Source organism: Callithrix jacchus, chromosome 12 (assembly GCF_049354715.1).
Source record: "Callithrix jacchus isolate 240 chromosome 12, calJac240_pri, whole genome shotgun sequence".
Classification (NCBI taxonomy): Eukaryota; Metazoa; Chordata; class Mammalia; order Primates; family Cebidae; genus Callithrix; species Callithrix jacchus.
The window spans coordinates 76,162,210-76,183,418 of NC_133513.1; the positions used below are offsets into that span (position 1 = coordinate 76,162,210).

A 21,209-nucleotide genomic window follows, 5' to 3' on the forward strand; every position below is an offset into this window, starting at 1 on the left:
GTTTACAATTCTGACTCCATAAACATTTATTTATTTTCTGTCCTCTTCTTAACCACCTCTGGTGAGGCAAAAAAGAAAAAGAGACTGGCATACTAGGAAATCAGCAAGAATTCCTTAAGTTATGTCATTTTTACACATGTCTACACATGTATAAGATATGGATCTCAAGGCTTCAAAAGTAAAATTAGGATAAATATAACCAACAAAAAAAAGCCCAAGTGATGCAATCCTATCCAATATTCTAGTGTGTCATAAGGAGACATCAACCCCAAATGATCCCAGTAAAGTTCTCAAGTATATTTTGTACATTGATTTGTTCCAAATCTGTGCAATTCTCCAGCATTGGCCACTACTCATTACCACATCTGAAAGGAGCCACTAAGAAGATTATACTCTTGCTATGAAATGTTTTCTCAGAGAAACGTATGAAGGTATCTTATCTTGAAATCTTTGTTTGTGTGCTCACCATTCCATATTCCACAGTCTCACCTTGTCTTTTATGTATCACTTTTATTAACACAAACAGCCTCTTATAGTGGGATGTGCTGATTAAATTCTACTGTTCATATATGGGTCTGGCTTTTCTTTGCTTTCCAGAGCTTTCACATCTGTCCATTCATAAGAAGAAGGAGTAGGTTTACAAAGGTAGCATGGAGTTCACGAAGTTGATAGTTGAGCCCCTGAAAGCAGAATAATATACAGTGGTTTAAAAGAGAAAGAAAGAAAGAAATAGTCAAGACCTAAACTTTGTAAACTGCGTAAGAAGTCAGGACAAAGAAAGTAAGTCAAATGATAAACAATACTAGTACAAGTAGCCTGAATGGCATTCTATAATGCAACAGAAAAACAAAATGGATAAAGACGATTAAAAAGATCAGATGTGTGGATTGAATTTTCTTTGTTGTTTTTGATAATGTTATTAAGTTATAATTTACATATCATTATATATGTTATATTACCATAACATCAAGGGTTTGGTGTAGGTCCTGTTCCTCACTTCATAAAATGTCAATCACTGAGACAACAAATATTGCCAGAGAAGAAAACTTTAATCAGGTGCTGCCGCTGAGAACAGGAGATAAAGTCTCAAATCCATCTCCCCATATGATTAAAATTAGGGGTTTATATAGCATGGAAAAGATGCAACTACATGTGCAAAAACAAATATTCGGGAAGAATGAGGAAGAGTAGTTGGTAAACTGAAGTCATGATGGATGGATGAGAGGTCTGGTGTTTCCTTGTCTGGTTAGAGTTATCTGGTGGGTTTCAGTTTCTTGATTTCTAGGAGGTTTGAGGGTTACTTTCTTGAGGAAAACACTCACCTCATTACCTGGATACAGTTATCTTTGTTTCAGTTCCTTGATTTCTAGGAGGGTTGAGGGTTAGTTTCCTGAGGAAGAAACTTGGATAAGACAAATGTAAGTTTCAAGCTTCAAGACAGGGTGGGGTTTGGGCATTTTCTGTGTTTATACGAAAAACAGCAAACATAAGCTGGTGTTTTGGGCTGGAACAGTTGGGCTGGTTTAGCAAATTTATGGAACAGTTGGGCTGGTTTAGTAAATTTAAACAGTTGTGCAAAAATGACCACAATCTAGTTCTATACATCTTTGTCACCTCAAATATTTCCATCACCCCAAAGCTTTACTCATGACTGCTTGAAGTCAATACTCTCATTTCCAGCTGTAGACATCCCCTGTTTTGGTTTGTGCTTCCAAAAGTTTTCCTGGTCTAGGAATTTAACAATATGGAATCCCATAATATGTACTTTATCTTTTTATTTTTCTTGGCCTTTTAAATAGCATAATGTTTATGTAGTTCATCTATACTGTGGCATGAATCAATAGTGTGTTTCTGTTTATTTGAAGTACTGAATAGTATCCATCATGTGAAAACAGCACATTCTGCTTATCTGTTCACCAGTTGATGGGCATTTGAGTTGGTTCCAGTTTAACGTGGCAAATATTCTGTACAAGCCTATTTTTGGATCTCTATATATCTATATATATGTGTATGTCCGATTATATATGTTTCTCCATATATATATAGAAGTGTCCTCTCTGTATATATTTTATAAATAGTAAAGATTATAAATTAAAAATTCATATTTTATATCATATTTTATTTTGTGTGTGTATATATATATATAATTCATTATATAGATATATAAAATTCAATTGTGATGAAATCATGACGTGTCCTTCTCTCTGTGGGGGACATGAATCATCTGGAGGATTTGAATCATCCTTTTGTCCAGCATCTCTAGGACATCTATACTCCCTGCCCATGAGTCACTTAGAACCTCTCTCTCTTACCAGATTATCTGTGGTGGCACCCTTGTTTTACATAACAGCGGTCCCAAAGCACAGGAGTAGTGATTCTGGCAATTCATATATATCAAAGAGATGCTACAAAAGTGCTTCCTTTTAGCAAAAATGTGAAAGTTCTTATCTTAATAAAGAAAAAAATATATGCTGAGGTTGCTAATATCTATGTGAGGATGAATCCTATATCCATGAAATTATGAAGAAGGAAAAACCATTCATGCTAATTTCAGTATTTCCTTCAAATTGAGTCTGTCCTCTCTTGTGGGAAATATTTACTGGTTAATTTATCTGTATTTTTATTACTTATTGAATAATTGGATATTATTTTTATATAAGGGCAACTCTACCCCTTTCAAAGCAATGTCTTTGCCTATTGTAATGATAATTATATATTACATTATTGTATTAATGATTATATGTTATCTCATACCAAGATCTCAAAGCACTATAATCCTAGAAAAATAATCAAAAAGCAAATAAGAGTAGTTAACCTTTAAACTATTTTTCTATAATATTTAGAGTTCTTATGGGTGAAAGACATAATTTCAAAATAAATTAGCATTTTCTAAAAATTTAGTTTTTTTGATCGATCAGAAAGTGGTAAATCTAGCTTCAGGCATTACCAGAAACCATTTCATCAGTCATATTTTCTGCTTATTTCTTGACATGTCTTCTCCTGTGTATCTTAGGTACATCCAATGAAAACAGGAAAACTAGCAGAAACATCAAATATAAATTTACTAGTCTAGCCCTAAAGAAAGAAAGAAAGAAAAAACACTCTTTTCCAGTAGTTATAGGAGTCACCTTGACTATACCCACTTGAATAAACTGCCAATTTTTTCGATCAAACAATTTCCAGGCATGAGATGCCTGTCGCTGTAGCTAAGTGTCAGCTCCATCCAAACATGGACTGTGAAAAGAATTAATTGCTCCCAAAGGAAAATAAGGGACTTTTATTGGAAGCAAGAACCAAGATGCCCAAAAGGCAAAAACATCAAATGATCAACACATTCATCCCTTATCAAGTCAGCCATAATTCACTTATAATAAAAATATATTTATATAAAATAAGATGTTTATGCTATTGTATTATAGTTTGTAATAGTCTTGCATATGGTTTATATCAATTGTAACTTTAATTCTGTGTGTCATTTTTGAGGCTCCAATTTGAATGTTTTTGTTCAGCTTATATGCAATTCAATCTTCTTTATATTTATCCTATTATATCAAGCTGTATTGTTTTCTCAGAACCAGGAAGAAACAATTGAAGAGAGTAGTAAACTGCAACCACAATTTAAAAGAAAACATTAGGAACAACTCAGATTATTTTGGGGCAGTGTAGGGGATCGATGGTGATATGGTTTGGCTGTGTCTCCACCCAAATCTCATCTCAAATTCCCACATATAGCGGGAAGGATCTTGTATGAGGAATTGAATGATGGGGATGAGATTTTCTCTTGCTGTTCTCATGATAGTCAGTAAGTCTCAGAAGATCTGCTGGTTTTTAAAATGAGAGTTTCCCTACACAAGCTCTCCTCTCTTGTCTGCTACCATGTGAGACATGCCTCTGATTTTGTGCTATGATTGTGAGACGTTCCCAGCCACATAAAACAGTAATTCCAGTAAATTTCTTTCTTTTGTAAATTGCCCAGTGTCAGGTATGTCTACAAGAGCTGTGTGAAAATGAACTAGTATAGTAAATTGGTACCTGTAGAGAGGGGCACTGCTGAAAAGATACATGAAAATTTTGAAGCTGTTTTAGAACTGGGTAACAGGAAGAGGCTGGAACAGTTTGGAGGGCTCAAAGACTGGAAGATGTAGGAAAATGTGGAACTTCCCAGAGCCTTGTTGAATGGCTCTGTCCAAAATGCTGATAGCAATATGGACAATAAAGTCCAGCCTGAGGTGGTCTCAGAGGATGATGAGGAACTTGTTTGGAACTGGAGCAAAGGTGACTCTTGTTACATTTTAGCAAAGAGGCTGGTGGCATTTTGCTTCTGCCCAAGAAATTTCTGGAACTTTGAACTTGAGAGAGATGATTTAGGGTATCTGGTGGAATAAATTTCTAAGCAACAAAGCATTCATGATGTGACATGGGTGCTGTTAAAGACATTCAGTTGTATAAGAGAAGCAGAGCATAAAAGTTCAGAAAATTTTCAGCCTGACAAAATGATAGAAAAGAAAATCCCATTTTCTGAGGAGAAATTAAAGCCAGCTACAAAAATTTGCATAAGTAACAAGGAGCTGTATGTTAATTCCCAAGACAATGGGGAAAATGTCTCCAGGCCATGTCAGAGGTCTTCATAGTAACCTGTCTCATCACAGGCCCAGAGGCCTAGGAAGAAATAATGGTTTTGTGGGTTAGGGGCAAGGTCCTCATTCTGTGTGTGGCCTAGAGACTTGGTGCCCTGTTTCCTAGACATTTCAGTCATGGCTGAAAGTGGCCAACACAAAGCTTGGGCTGTGGCTTCAGAGGGTGCAGATTTGAAGCCTTGGCAACTTCCATGTGGTGCTGAGCCTGCAGGTGCACAGAAGTCAAGAATTGAGGTTTGGAGACCTCTGTCTAGATTTCCGAGGATGTATGGAAACACCTGGATCCCCAAGACAAAGTTTGCTGAGGGGTAGAGCCCTCCTGGAGAACCTTTGCTAGGGCAGTGCAGAAGGGAAATGTGGGATCAGAGCCCTCACACAAAGTCCCTGCTGGGACGCTGCCTAGTGGAGCTGTGAGAAGAGTGCCACCATCCTCCAGAGCCCAGAATGGTAGATCTACCAACAGCTTTATAGTAAACCTGCAAAATTTTCAGACCCTCAGTGCCCACCCATGAAAGCAGTTGGGAGGGAGCTGTACCCTGCAAAGCCAAAGGGGCAGAGCTGCTCAAGACCACTTCTTCCATCAGTGTGATCTGGGTGTGAGACATGAAGTCAAAGGAGATCATTGAGGAGCTGAACCTGGAGAACATCATTCTCAGCAAACTGACACAAGAACAGAAAATGAAATACTGCATGTTCTCACTCATAGGCGGGTGTTGAACAATGAGAACACATGGACACAGGGAGGGGAGTACTACACACAGGGGTTGGTTGCGGGGAATAGAGGAGGGACAGTGGAGGGTGGGGAGCTGGGGAGAGATAGCATGGGGAGAAATGCCAGACATAGGTGAAGGGGAGGAAGCCAGCAAATCACACTTCCACGTACGTACCTATTTAACTATCTTGCATGTTCTTCACATGTACCCCCAAACCTAAAATGCAATTAAAAAAAAAGATGTGACTGCCCCACTGGATTTCAGACTTGCATGGGGACAATAGCCCCTTTGTTTTGGCCAATGTCTCGCATTTGGAATGGCTTTATTTACCCAAAACCTGTACCTCCATTGTGTCTAGGAAGTAACTTGCTTTTGATTTGATGGGCCAGTTGATTGAAGGACTTTGGACTATGAACTTTTGAATTAATGCTGAAATTAAGACTTTGGGGAACTGTTGAGAAAGCATGTTGGTTTTGAAACGTAGGAACATTAGATTTGGAAAGGGCCAGGGTTGGAATGATATGGTGTGGAGGTATTCCCACCCAAATCTCATGTTGAATTCCCACTTGTTGTGGGAGATACCCAGTAGGAGGTAACTGAGTTACGGGGACAAGTCTTTTCTGTGCTGTTCCCCTGATAGTGAATAAGTCTCACAAGATCTGATGGTTTTAAAAGCAGGAGATTACGTGCACAAGCTGTCTTCTCTTGTCTGCCACCATGTGAGACATGGTTTTCACCTTCTGCCATGATTGTGAAGCTTTCCCACCCAGGTAGAACCGTAATTTTAATAAACCTCTTTCCTCTGTAAATTGCCCAGTCTTGGGTACATCTTTATTAGCAGCATGAAAACAGACTAATAAAGATAGAGACATTTGGAATATGCACATGTTGAAATACCAAGAGGAAGGAATTGTGAAAGGTGGGCTAAAGTTCCTGAAAAGAACTGTAAAACATCATGGAAAAGAAATAAAAGACTAAGAGCTCCGTATTTCTTACCTTTTAGATATCACAATGTTTCCATCAACACTTTAAAGTCATAGATTTATTTTTACTTTCATCTGAAACTTGTAAGTAAAATATTGGGTTCTCCACGTAAATAAATGCCCTTTTCATTTGGGAGGCAGCGAATTTCTCCACTAAATTAGAAAAGAGCTTCATATATCTTCATCTCGTAGATGCTATCTACTAGTCACAGAGTCACTAACTATAATTGAATGAAATTCCTGCCATAGCTTAGCTCTAAAATTAGCATCTACAGCACCATTCAACATCCTCTAATAGACTTCAGAAGGGGACATCTACTGTGTAATACTGTTGAGGGTTTGGTTTTTTTTCCAAGTCTTGCATTTTCATGATCTTACATGGAAGACATTATCATGTTTTGGATATTCAGAATCAGTGTCTCAGCTCCTTTTCTCATCATGGACTCCCATTGCTTTCTTAAAAATACCTTTGTTAGCATATATGCAAACAAATTAGGTTGACTCATAACCCATTATTTTATTATTTAGTACTAAAAGACTGAAAAATAGTGTTATTTACGTAACTTAAACATAGAATCCTTGTTTTATCTACTTGTTAAACTTTCTACCTGCTAATAATTTCCGCAGAGCTAATTGTGTCCCTTGAATACCTGAGCTCAACTGTGATTGACTGGCTCTGCAATTTAGGGGTGTTTCTATCTCCTGTGCTTTGCACTACTAGTTGGCATTTCTAGTATCTCCCAGGTGGGTACCTTCCTCAATGTAATTATCATCTAGCTTATCCTCCCTTCCAACATCATTTATGAAAATGTGAAGTAAGACCAGCTATAATACTGACATCCCTGACGTTATATGCCTTAACACCTTTTCTTAACCTGAGGCATTGCCATTTATCATTACATTCTTTTAGCCAATTTAAGTCCCAGGAAGAATGTTAATATTGAATCCAATTTGAGCTAAGTTTTAATTAAGATTTCTGGAGACATTTTAAGTGATTTAACTATAATCAAAATTGATAGCTCCTTTGCTACCCCCATTCTCCTATTTTCTAATTTTATCCATACACAAAAGAGAATTAGTTTGTCTAGCTTCAATAATTCTCTATACATATGTGTCATTCATTTTGACTGTTTCTGCATATAGTTTTCTTCTCCTTTGACTTTAGGAGTATGTCTGTCAGGCTTATACAAGTCCAAGAATCATGTCATAACATGCCTTTCCTTCCAGCAGCTGCATCTGTCCACCCCCAAATGCCCAGTGTCAGAATTTGGTTGCATTAATGCCATTTCCTTTTTTATTCTCAATTATTTTTTTGCTATTTCTGTGAATATTATCACTCTAAACATGACATATAATTAAAAATAGAATATGCATAATATAACCCCTTCAGTATAGTGCAGTCTCTAAAGTACTTTGTTTACATTTATTGAGGATATTAAGCATTAACTTTTGAATGGGAATTTAATTAACATGGTGTTCCTGAAATTGAATTCAAGTTTCAAGGTTAATACGCATGTTACATTTGATCAAGGAAGGTATGCCAGTGTCTTCACCACATTTTCAAAGAAGTCTGAAAACCATACAAACTACTTCTATTTAGCAGTAATACATTGAAAATATAGGTATATAAGAAAATGTAAGTATATAAAACATTTCTACAGGTTAATTTACTGCAATTATGTGTGTTTTCTTTATTCCACAGAAAACTTTTAATTATATTCCTTCGTGTGTAAATTGAAGCCACCTTTCATTCTTCACATTTTGTATAAGTAATACAGAAAATACTGTTGATGTATGTAAAATGCTTACTATAAAATTTCCTGCTAGAATCTCTTTTTATTATTTTTTCCTCTTTATATTGATCAGCAAGTCAAGGAGCCATCTTTAAGAGATCACTGTGGCTTTAGTGTTGCTTGATGAAGTTAATTATTGTTATCTTTTCACATATGGTAACCCAAATAAAGTCTTTATTAGATACTAGTTGCTTCAAAATCATTACGGATATATGTAAGTTACCTGTACAGAGGTTTACATGCCTAATTTCAAGGGCCCTGAATAGATTTCTTTTCCTCAAAGAAACATTTATCAGGCTATGTTACCCTTGATATTCTACAATGGGGGAGGCATTTGTTTGACTGATGTACTGTTAATACGCTATGACTTACCAGTCCTTTGTAAATCAGGGGGTGCAAGTTAATCTTTCCTAGAGCAATTGTAAATAAAAGGGACACAAAGACAGAGTCTCTGGGAGACGAGGAAGAGAACATTATGAAAGGAACAATGAGAGTAAAAGGAAGGATGGGAGTAACAAAGGCAAACTATGCATACTTCATTTTTTCCAAGTTCAGTCTGTTTTAATATGAGTTTACGTGTTAAAAACACAAGGTAAGACAGAAAAAAAAATTAAATTTCCTGTAAGGATATTAGATTTTCTGTTAGGGCTTTCCACTTTTTCTCTTTATTAAGTTAAAGATAAACCTTCGACATCCAAAAGTTTATTTCTTATCACTCTCACAAAGAGAAAAAACATCCTTATTCTTGTGATGGCTTCAGTAATGTAACAGGACACAATAACGTCGATTAAAAAAAATAAGAGTATATTTGTTAAGGAAACTTGTGTTTATTTCGTTGAAAGCAAGCTCCTTTTGTTGGGGGGAAAATATGACATGGTGGTGAAAAGTTGAGTCCCAAGAGGATTTATGTTGTGATTTTCAATTCCAGCTCACTGCAGTCGACGCAGACGAAGGGTCAAATGGGGAGATCACATATGAAATCCTTGTTGGGGCTCAGGGAGACTTCATCATCAATAAAACAACAGGGCTTATCACCATCGCTCCAGGGGTGGAAATGATAGTCGGGCAGACTTACGCACTCACTGTCCAAGCATCGGATAATGCTCCTCCTGCAGAGAGAAGGTAATTTATATTAGAACCAATGTAGTCTTTTCATCGGGTCGGTTTAACCCTATAATTAAATTTAAGACGTGCAGCAAGTATTTTTTTATCCTATAAACATCTAAATTAGATCAGAAAATCAGAGAGCCCAGATTCTCAGGAACTACAGGCATATTCTGATTTGGTTAAATAGTGGGAAAAAGACAATCTCAGAGGCCTATTTCCAAATTCATACAGAAAAGTAAGGCTGCAGACAGAGAAAGAGAGGCTCTTTTCTTCGAAGAAATTAATAGTTGTGTCAGTGGCATGTAATGTCTTAGGGTTTCAAAGTTATTTCTGAGTGTATGAATGATTATTAGAGTAGTTATATATATATATATCATATGTATACACACACACGTGCATATATACACACACACACACATAGAGCAAGCTAAAATATTTCCTACTATTATGATTGTATCTTTCTAGTCTCCTACCTGAGAAATCCCTTTTGTTATTATTTCCAGATTTTCAGTATCATTCCAAGAAAATATGAATAAATATGAATATACTCCTTCACTTTGCCCCAGGAAAGTGGAGTACATTAATTTTTATGTGTTAGCATATTTATATATTAGTATATTTTATATATTAGTATATAAATTATTAGCATATGTATTATATATGAATACATTAGTATATATATTATATCCTAATATACTATAGTATATATTGTTAGTATATGTATTATTTTATATATTAATATATTTATTTTTATTCATTTTTTTTTCCATTCATGATGTATTCTGGGGTTCTCTCCCTGTAAATTCTAGATAAACCCTTCAAATTCTTTTTTTACAGTTATGTAATATTCCTTAATAAGTATGTAAAACTATGGAAGAAATATATAACATTGAATATGCATCAGTGTGAATGTGTGCAAGTATATCAGTTTCTTATATTGTCATGTTAAGCCCAGATTAGTTATTCTACATTTTCCACTCATTTTTGTGTGGATTCATATTGCATATTCAAATCTTTGTCGTATTTGGGATGTTTCCTGGTATACAGTAGGAGGTATTAATATAGCCATGGTTTTTTCCAGTCAAGTACTCTGTGGTCCCCACACAGGACACTGGATAGTTCATCTTTTCCTCACCAATTTTAGATGTTGCATTTATTATATATTTTCTTACGTATTTTGATTTTTATCTAGATGTCCTATTCAATTCTTTTATTTATATTTTATGAGCTATTACCATAGAATTTTGCTGGTTAATTTTATATAGTATGCTCTATCCTCTGGGGCTACTAACTTCCTCAATGTAGCTTTCTCTCAAATAATTTTTCTTCTCCTTTTGTTGTTTTCTCTTTGACATTAAATAAGCTAATTCAATGTTTTCATTGTTTTCACTGTATTTTTATTAGAAACACAGATTTATAAATTAATTACTTAGGAATATACTGTATACATTTGATGTTGAATCTTTCTATCCAAGAACATTTTGCATTTGCATTTTCATTTGCATTTGTCTTAGGATCATAGCTGCCCTCAAGCTTTTGAATTTGGTTTTAGTCTTTTCTCAGCCTGGATGGCTCTTTTCTCAGATTTCTACATGACCTTAGTTCCTTCAGGTGTCTGTGATAGGAAAATTTCCTTTCCGCTTTATTACCTATTGCCATTTTATACATTCTAGAATACAAAGATAACTATAGTACCTCACTTTGAAAGCTCCCAAAATACAGTAAAGTATATAAAGAAGAATATAAATTAAATTTAGTTTAGCATGGCAATTTTGAGATTAAGGTAAATTCTGGGCTTTCTAGCGTGTTGATAGAGCCCTTATGATAATGAAGGAATACCAAGAAGTCATCCCACAGTAAGAGAATGAGGTCGACCAGATGAAAAAAGGTATGTGACCTTATTGGCACAGCCTTACAGCTTGTTTATGGGTAATTATTAGTCAGTGTTACTGGGGCATAAAATGATTCAAAGTGGGTTTGAAAAGTTAAAGGTCATGCCACAGAAAGTTAATTTGCTTTGATAAAAACTCAGACTTATCCAATCAATAGGAGGAATTATTGGAAAGACTTTTAAATTAGAAAGTCATGTAAGAAAACATAGTGGTTTTGTAAAGTCAACCTGATCGTCTCTATGGAAGGCAAATCTTAGGGGAGCAGAGGCATAAGAGTCTAGGGTAGATGCTGCTGATGTCCTGAACTGGGTATGTTAGGAAGAACAGAGAGAGAGAATTGTCGCAAATAAGATGAAGTAATTCCCAGGTTTTTTTTTAAGGTGATGTTATGTTGGTGATGTCGATATGATGCACATGACTTGGGTGAGGACATCAATTTAATTTTGGACACATTTAGTTGGAAATGTGTTCATTTATCCAAAAAGCAAATATACACTTGGCCCTCCCATATCCATGGTGTCCACATCAGTAGATTCAACTAACTACAACAATTAAAAATATTTGGGGAAAACATTACGTCTGTACTGAACATTTGCAGACTTTTTCCTTGGCATTCTCTAACCAATACAGTATAACAGCTATTAGCATTAATCTTTTATCATGTATTAAAAGTAATCTAGAGATGATTTCCAGTGTATGAGAGAATATCCATAGATTATATGAAAATACTGTCTCATTTTTATCAGGGGCTTGATCATCTGTGGATTTTAGAATCCTTACAGGTTCTGGAACCAATCCTACATGATACTGAGGGGTAACTATGTATACCTGAACCTGATAAAAGAGCTAAGGGCTCCTCTTAGAAGAAATATATAGAGTAATTTCATACATTGAATAGTTACAGAATCTACAATAAGAGCCAAGTCAGGTTTGAGTAAATTTTAAATAATAGCTTCATCTATGCTAGGTTTTTCAGTTCATTCAGCAACTCAATTTGTAGGATTAATTTCTCTCCAGAAAATAGCAAATATCATTATTCTACAGTGACCATGACATTATCCCAGAAGGAAGAATGGAAGTATATGGATTGTATTCTCTACTTCCCACTTAATGTTTCACCAAACATTCTAAGATGAGTTTTTAGATCCAAGGCATTGTCTAATATATTGCCAGCTGTCACTAACAGTAGGACAGTCAAGCAATTCTCTGGCCTCAGCCTTCCAAGCAGCTGGAATTATAAGTGTGCGCCACCATGCCCAGCTAATTTTTGTATTTTTAAGTTGAGATGGGTTTCATCATGTTGATTAGACTGGTCTTGAACCCCTGACCTCATTATCTACCCACCTCAATCTCCCAAAATGCTGGGATTACAGGTGTGAGCCACTGTGCCCGGCTTCAGCTCTGCTTTTTTTAGTTCATTCCAGTCATTGTAACAGTCTCCTCTAGTCTCTTAGCATCATAGCTACCTTCAAGCTTTTGAACTTGATTTTCATCTCCTCTTGGCCTGGATGGTTCTTTGCTCAGATTTCTCCATGGCCTCATTTCCTTCAGATATCTGTGATAGGAAAATACCCTTTCCTAAATGTCTTTAATGACACTGATGATTGATGATACTTATTAAGCACACATGAGGGCCAGATACTTTGCTAGCTCCTTTACATATATATAATTTCTAATATTAACAATAGCATTGTTAAAGCTTAGGCCTTTAATCTGAGGCCGAAACAGGTTAATTGACTTGGCTAAGCAGTCCTGTTTCCCATTGCTACCCTGCTAGTCAACAAGCAGTAGGACCATAACTTGAACTCAGCGTTGTTAGATTTAAAGCTTTTTCCGCCACTGTTTCATATCTACAGTCTTTGTAGTTACTGTTCTAGAGAACTATAATTGCTTCATAGCAATGCTATCTATAAGAACAATGTCACCTTTTTTCATTTCAATTTTATTAAAGTCCTTCAATATTCATCAATTTGTTGTATTTTATATCCGTATTTTTCATTGAAGATAGTGTTGTGCTCAATAGATCCGGTCGGATCTATATGTGGCCAATATGTTATGTTATATTTGAAGTGTTTTAAATCAGTTTGATTATTTAATAAATTAGATTTTATACTCCTCTTTTTGTTCAGTTTCTATTTGTAAGACATATCATTGATTATCCTGAATAAGCTATTGCCTACAACTATCAGTACAATAAACAGTTTTTACTTAAGTAAAATTATATTCAATGCCAGAAAACAAAGCGCCATCTTCAGAATCTGAGTATACATGTCTTTTCTGTGACATCAAAAATTTAGTTGACATATCTTCACATTTATTTTTATTAGACAATGGCTTGGATACAAAAAACTCACCTTAGAATGTTTGGTGAATCATCAAGTGGGACCTGCAGAGAATAATAATCCATATACTTCCATTCTACCTGCTGAGATAATGTCATGTTCACTGTAGGATAATGATATTTGCTATTTTCTGGAGAGAAAGTAATCCTTCAAACTGAGTTGATGAATGAACGGAAATGCTACGAGGCTTTGCTTTCAGTATTTCCTTTATAAAGGAGATTATATTTAAAGATTATGAACCATATATATATATATATAGTCATATTTTTTACAGATGGACCCAGCCAGCAACCAAGGCATTTTAAAAGCTAACTAAATAATAACATCAAAAAATGACAGCAACCTTCAGAATTTAGCCAGTTTTCTATATTATTATTTTAAGCTTGACAGCTTCAGTTCATAAATATAGTAATATTGACTCAAAATATGGCCAATGTGAATTAAATATCTATGTTTGTATTATTCTAATTTAGTAAACTAGCTAAAGATTCAAAAAGTAAGGGAAGGAATAGTACATAGCTTTTTTTTTTGAGGTTTTGATAAGCATACAGAAGAAATAAAAACCAATAGATTTTTTTAAATGCCTGTTATTGTAAGATATTCTTTAGTGGTATATATTGGTTAACTTATTTTATCCAATTAAATTTGTGTAAGTATCTACTTCATCCTAACATGAATAAAGCACTACTATTTGATAATTATGCTATCAAAAATAAGAGACAGTCTCTCTCCCCAGATAGCTTCTAATAATATTATGATAAAAATGATTGATTCCTAGGCTAACATACTTTTTTGCTTCCCTTTTTATCATAAAACATAAGGCTATGTTTAATGAGATGAAATAATTCTTAAATAAAATTATGTTTCCATTGTGAATATATATTGTTTTTAAAATACAATTTTCTCTTTAAAATATTTTACTAGTAACAAATGTACATGCTAAACTTACCATTAGTAATACATGATGAGGCTATTTATTTATTCATTGATTTTGATAAAAATTGACTAAGTTCCCACAAATCCTAGTGTCTTGGGGAGGTACTGGAAATATGCATCAAGTAAAATGAGATCTCTGCCCACTTGGTATTCAGATATTGGCATAGGTACATCTAAACAGGTAGCAGTAGATAAATACAAGTGCATGTTTACCTGGGTGGGAATGGTAATGGAATATCCCAGCCGAGGAAACAAGAAAATCAAAAGAAACAAAACAAACTAGTGTGTTAAAGAACTATGAATGACTTGGCACTTTTGGTTGTAATTGCCAATCTGCTTAAACGCTGCCAACTGAGCCTCATTGTCAAGATGAAGTTTATATCAACAGGTATAGTCCATGAGTCCCACCCCCATAGCTTCAAATTCTACCATGTCTTTGCTTACATATGCCCTTCTCTTTATTTCAAAAAAAATGCATTTATTTTTTTCAGTGCTCTGTAAATTGACATGTGAGTTTTCCTCTGTCTATTAAGATTCTGTGGTATTTATATATAAATATATCTTGCATCTTAAAACTCTGCCCCTGTAAGTTCTGAAAAGTTTTCTCTGACCTCTTATGTTGGTTTTTAATCTGAAGTTTTTGCTCCTATAGATCCCTATATGTACTTCCAAAATAATAGAATAGAATCTGTGAACATTGAGCTGTAAATACAGCTTTTCTAGCACAATATTGGTGGAAGACAAAGGAAAACAAAAACAGTAATTTCTGTCTGAAATCTACCAGAAAAAGCAATATAAATATCTGTAACTCTCATCTTAGAAACAAGTTAGAAATGCAGAATTACAAATAGACACTTTGTAGCACATATTGACATATTTTTAAAAAAATAACAATAAAAATAATACAATCCTCTATAAGCCAGCAACATTATGTCATTACTACTGATTACTATTGTCATATCAAAAAGTTGTCTTTTAAAAATTTTTTATTATACCATTTCCAAACTTAAAGCAGCTTAAGTCTATTTTCCAAACCTCTTCTTTATTCATAATTTATGTTTTCCTTACAATAAATGCTATGGATGAAGTTCGATTCATGGCATTATTAATTTAAAATTGTGATATCATAGTCTGAACCTCAGACTTGAAATAATTTATGGTTTCCTGTAGGGTAACATCCTTTATTACAACTTAAAATGTTTTACATTAACACATAGAAAGTAAAAATCATCCAACTTGTTTTACTTATTTGTTCTTGTAGGATGTAGGGAGCAATGGAAAGCAGACTTTGAATTCAGAAACCTTGTATTTTAGTTTATCTTCTGTTGCTAATTAATTTTATAATCTTGATTCAGTCGAGTAATCTTTTCCATTTTTAAATCCTCTTTTGTAAAATGAGAATTAAATTAGATGATTTTAAATTATAAGAGTGTTAGCAAACACCAAGGTTTTGGTCTAGGTCCTGTTGCTCACCACAGAGAAAGCCAATCACTGACACAGCAATTATTGCCAAGGAAGAAGTATTTAATTGGGTGCTACAGCTGAGGCGATGGGAGATCAGTCTCACATCCATCTTCCTGACCAACTAAAATTATGGGTGTATATAGCAGGGAGAAAATGTAACAATGTGTAAGAAAATAGGAACTAGGGAAGGGCAAGAAAACAATCATGATCAATGAGGGGTCTAGCATCTCATTGTCTGGATATGGTGATATGGTATGTTTCAGTTCTTTAATACTTTTTTGAGAGGCCTGAAAGTTGTTTCTTGAGAGAGGAACTTACATAAAACAAATGTAAGTTTCAAACTTTAAGACCAGAAGGGTCAGTTTCTATCTTTACCAAAAAAAGGGCCCTATGGGACTACCGGGTAGATTTCAGTCCCCCCCCTTTCTATTTATCAGTTCCTCAATCATGGAGAATCTGGTTGTCAACCTTTCTGGCTGCTTAATGCTGAGGAGGAGCATTGTGGGCAGCTTCATACTATGGGTGATTTCATGCCCACCCAGAAATCAAAGGCTAATCTAATAGTATAGTTTTCTTCTGAAACAGAGTATTTCTCTCTTCAACCCCCAACTTCCAAGAAAGGCAAGTCATAGCAGGACAAATGTACTTGCAAAATAAGCTTCAGGCCATATACTTAGCCTGATTAACCACCCAAAGTGCAACAAGAATCACTGTTCATATAGGTTCTAAATTGTCTTTGCTGGAACCTTTCACAAGGCCATTTCAGTAAAAGCCCTGAGAAAATGACCGCTTCCTCCAACTGTGTCTCATATACAAGAAAACATGTTCTTATTAAATCTCCTCAAACAAATAGATCATCATGAATTAAGAAAATATACATAGATAGTTTATAAGCTCTGGAGAAATCAGGCAGAACCAAAATGGTTCAAATTCTGGTTACAAAAGTATACTCTACATAATATACTTAAAGTATACTTGAAGGCTACAAATAGCTTTAAAAAGTATCCAGACTCTGGCAAATAAAACCAAAATCAGCAATGTTTCAAAGAAAAAAGCCATAAATATTATATCAGTCCTTCATTAGTTTAGTCCATGCAATCAATTCTTGCTCTGCTTCATATTGGGTTAACAATCTTTATGAACACATGAACCTTTCAATTAGTGCCCTGTAAGTTTCTTCTCTAATCAATGGCACAATCCCCAAAGTTATCAGAAACCTGCATTCAGAAGTTCTTTTCTTGAACTCCCCAAAAGAAGCAAGCCCAGGAGTGTAGCTATTAATCAACTTTTGAGAAAGATCAAAGCAAAACAATAATTGTAGATGACGAAAGCCTTAAGACAGCCAAAAAGACACAGATGACAAAGAAATTTGGTTATTTCTGTGGCATACAACAGTTTTACATAATCATAATTATTACTGACAATATGTATTAAGAAATATCAGAATTTTAGGAATCTCACATAATCCTAAAACACATATCAACAACCCATCCATATAAATATTACCCAAAGGAAGCTTAACACCACCTCAGATTTAATAATGCTTCCTGCATAATTCTAATGTAACAACTAAGCCTCATAAGCCTTATATGTCTCTCATGAACTTCAGGGGAACTAATATCCAAAAATGTTAGTTTGGGGCCCAAAAGACTGAATTTAGAACTTGAAGTTTTGCTCTTGGAAAGTCTGTCAAATATCAAAGGTTTCAGGCATCTGATATCACAAAATAGGATCACATATCACTGTAAAATATTCATTTAGGCAAAATAGTAAAATAAAAACATTTATCTTTTGATGGAGAGGAGAAGTCAGTTTCCTAAGCAGTAAGAGCTAATACTTAAGATATCAGGAGGCCAACTAATTCTCTCTCCCCTCTCCATTTTTTCCCTGCAGTTTCCTCAAAAGGTAAACAAAAATATGTGAAATTTTTGTTTAAAAAACAGAATTTTACCTTTGTATGGCTTACTGTTAATGTTAAATCTAATTTTAATAAAACCTTATAAACAAATCCATCTAATTTTAGTCAGTTTGACTAAAGTAAGATTTTCACAAACTTTTTATATAGCTTTTTATGATTAGCTATTAAAGAGTAGATCAGTGCTCCAAGAAAACACTATTATTCTGACACATAGGCCCAGGCACAATGATGTCAGACACATGGCCTTGTATCATTGGGCTTTTGATATTAACGTTTAATTTACAGAAATTCTGAACTAAGTTTATCCCTGAAAATTGTCCCTCACCATCTCATGCACCCATAGCTTCCACAGTTGTTCCTGAGCCTAGAAAGATTACATAGTTTCGATTTCTGGTCCTGTGTCTCATGAAAGCAATTCATTTTTATTGTCTCTGTGTCCTGCATCTGAAGATGAGGTTTTGAGTGTTATCAGTGCTCAAAATTTACAGAAGTCAGTGCTTTCTTCAGACCCAGGATTCAACGACCTGTAACTTAACAGCACATGGATGAGTTAATAGGATATTTCTACTACAAAAGCCTATTATTCTAATATGCCACAGACTGAAACCCTGATTTGGAGTTTAGGAGGTACTACTTATAGCACTTCTAACCACTGCGTTAAAGTAGGTAGGTTCCTCATTCCGTATGTCTAATTACTAGCATTTTAGTGACAGAAATGTGACCAAAAGCATCAAAGTTTGGATAGGTCCTTTGCCAAACTTTTCAAAGTAAGAAAATTCATGTTGGGTTTTGTTACCGTTATTAAAAAACCAGAAAGGCAAGTATCAGTTTTGGAAATTCAGAATACAGATAAGCAATCTCATTTCACTTAAATACTACAGAATGAAACAAGGACAAAGTGAGAACCATATAATTTCTTTTCAGCTATTTAAAAGAGCATCATCACACATTTCTAAGATTCTCTTCTAGATACAGTACTTAAAACTAATGAAGTAATTTTCACCACTAAAGTCTTCAAACTAGTGCAGTAGTTTTACATATTTTGTTTTTAAGTACCACATGAATGCCCATCAGAGGTAATGGATCTGGATCAAAAATTACAACACAGTATCACACTTTTTAAAGTGATTACTTAATTTAGTTGGATGTCATTTAGTGTTAATATCACTTAATGTTCAGTTGAATGTCACTTAATAATGGTAAACACAGCTCAAGCAGTTTGAGAGAAATCCTAATCAATATAACTTCCTTAAGGAAAAGGCCAGACTTTCCTGAACATTAAAACTTTGAAAACATATCACAGTTTTTCCTCATTAAAGATCTGAACCAATTCAAATTATTGACTGAATTGAATTACCTTGGAAATAAACATAATTTAAATACTTCTATTCTCAGCTACTTTTTCAAATAACAAAATATATAATGTACTATTTCTGTTTAGAACTTACAAAAAATAGCCTGTTGTGATTTTTGCCAGGAAACTTAAAGTTATTTTTTCATTATTACTTTTTTTACCAAAAAATTTATTTTCATTTCTATGACTTTTTTCACCTCTTTTTCTTCTATCTATTGGTTTTCTTCTACCTTGTTTCATAAATAACCATTTCAAGTCTATAATTTGAATTAACCCTGAGATAACTTCTGAACCCAACAAAATGATTTGTTTTCTCCATAAACACCAATCTTCTTTAGATTTCTTATCCTTAGGAGCCTTAAATTTTATTAAACACCTGAGAAGCAAGAAATCCTGAGCTGACTATCAGATATTAGCATTTTACAGATGAGAACCATTCCACAAGTTTTAGAAATATGTTTCCCCATAGCTTTTTCTTAATTGAAAATGACCCAGACATCCATTTAGCATCAAAAACAATTTAAAAATTTTAAATTACACGTAAAGAATACCTACAACATTTATTCAATTCACATGTACTCAATTCTTTCATTTTAATAGTTTATCTAGATTACTTCTGAAAACTGAGATATTAGACACCAACATTTAAGGTTAGTATTTTCTGGCTGGGTGCAGTGGCTCATGCCTGTAGTCTCAGCACTTTGGAAGGCCAAGGCAGGTGGATTACAAGGTCAGGAGTTCAAGACCAGCTTGGCCAAGGTGGTGAAATTCCATCTCTACTAAAAAAAATACAAAAATTAGCCAGGTGCCTGTGGTGGCAGGTGCCTATAATCCCAACTACTCAGGAGGTTGAGGCAGAGAATTGCTTGATCCTGGGAGGCAGAGGTTGCAGTGAGCAGAGATCATGCCACTCCAGCCTGGGTGACAGAGCAAGACTCTGTCTCAAAAATAATAATAATAAATAAAGTTAAATTTTTTCCTCATTCATTACTTTTTTTAACATAGCTGGTTAATGTCAGGTCCTCAACTAAACTTTAAACTTAAATGTATAGGTATTTTCGCAAATAACTCACAAGATTCAGCTAACAACATTAAATTACTCTCGTTTTCAAAGAAGGTACACAAGCCAAAATGATTTTATTTTATTTCAAAGAAGGTACATGAGCCAAAATAAAATTATTTTATTTTGGCTGTGTTTACAGTTTTGTAACCTTCTATGCCAAACCCTGATAACTTAGTCATATCTAGCAGAGTCATATATAAAACCCAGACAAAAATGTATGCTGACAATTCTAAAGACATACCTGTTTTTATTTTATCAAAAGTTTTAAAGCCAGCTTGTGGGCCGGGCGCAGTGGCTCAAGCCTGTAATCCCAGCACTTTGGGAGGCTGAGGTGGGTGGATCACGAGGTCAAGAGAGCGAGACCATCCTGGTCAACATGGTGAGACCCCGTCTCTACTAAAAATACAAAAAATTAGCTGGACATGGTGGCACACGCCTGTAATCCAGCTACTGAGGAGGCTGAGGTGGAGAATTGCCTGAAACCAGGAGGCGGAGGTTGCGGTGAGCCGAGATCATGCCATTGCACTCCAGCCTGGGTAACAGCAGCGAAACTCCGTCTCAAATAAAACAATAAAGCCAGCTTGTTTATTGAGGTTTACTTAAATCATTTGAACTTCAAAAATACTTTGGGTTTAGTTAATTTATGTGTACTCTTTTATCTATAAACCAATTTGGTTGACCAAAAAAAAAAAAAAAGAAAGAAAGAAAACCATAGTACATGAACATACATAATCACATTAAGACACATAAACACACACATAAAGATACAATCCATTGTACCTCAGAACTCTAGCCAGGAGATAGCAAACTCACTGGTTTACATAGCCACACTTCTTTACCCTGATAGGTAATCCAATGAAAAATTTTGTGTAAAACAGGTTTCACAGCAGTTTGATTCTTAAAGGCTAAACCTCCCCAGACTTCAAGCAACACTGAGACAAAACAGCACCGCTAGAGAACATCACTTATTAACCAGGCCCGACTGGTTAGAGCAGTAGCACGAAAAT

At 34.8% G+C, this 21,209-nt stretch overlaps 1 protein-coding gene across 9 annotated transcripts in view; it reads left to right on the top strand.

Moving 5' to 3' along the window:
- PCDH15 (protocadherin related 15) overlaps nucleotides 1-21,209 on the top strand; it is a 1,854,109-nt gene that overhangs the window by 1,506,108 nt on the left and 326,792 nt on the right. For all 9 annotated transcript variants that reach the window (XM_054243050.2, XM_054243053.2, XM_054243049.2 and 6 more), the window contains one exon: nucleotides 9,055-9,248. In XM_054243050.2, coding sequence (XP_054099025.2) covers nucleotides 9,055-9,248 — 194 coding nt within the window. The remainder of the gene's footprint in view (nucleotides 1-9,054; nucleotides 9,249-21,209) is intronic.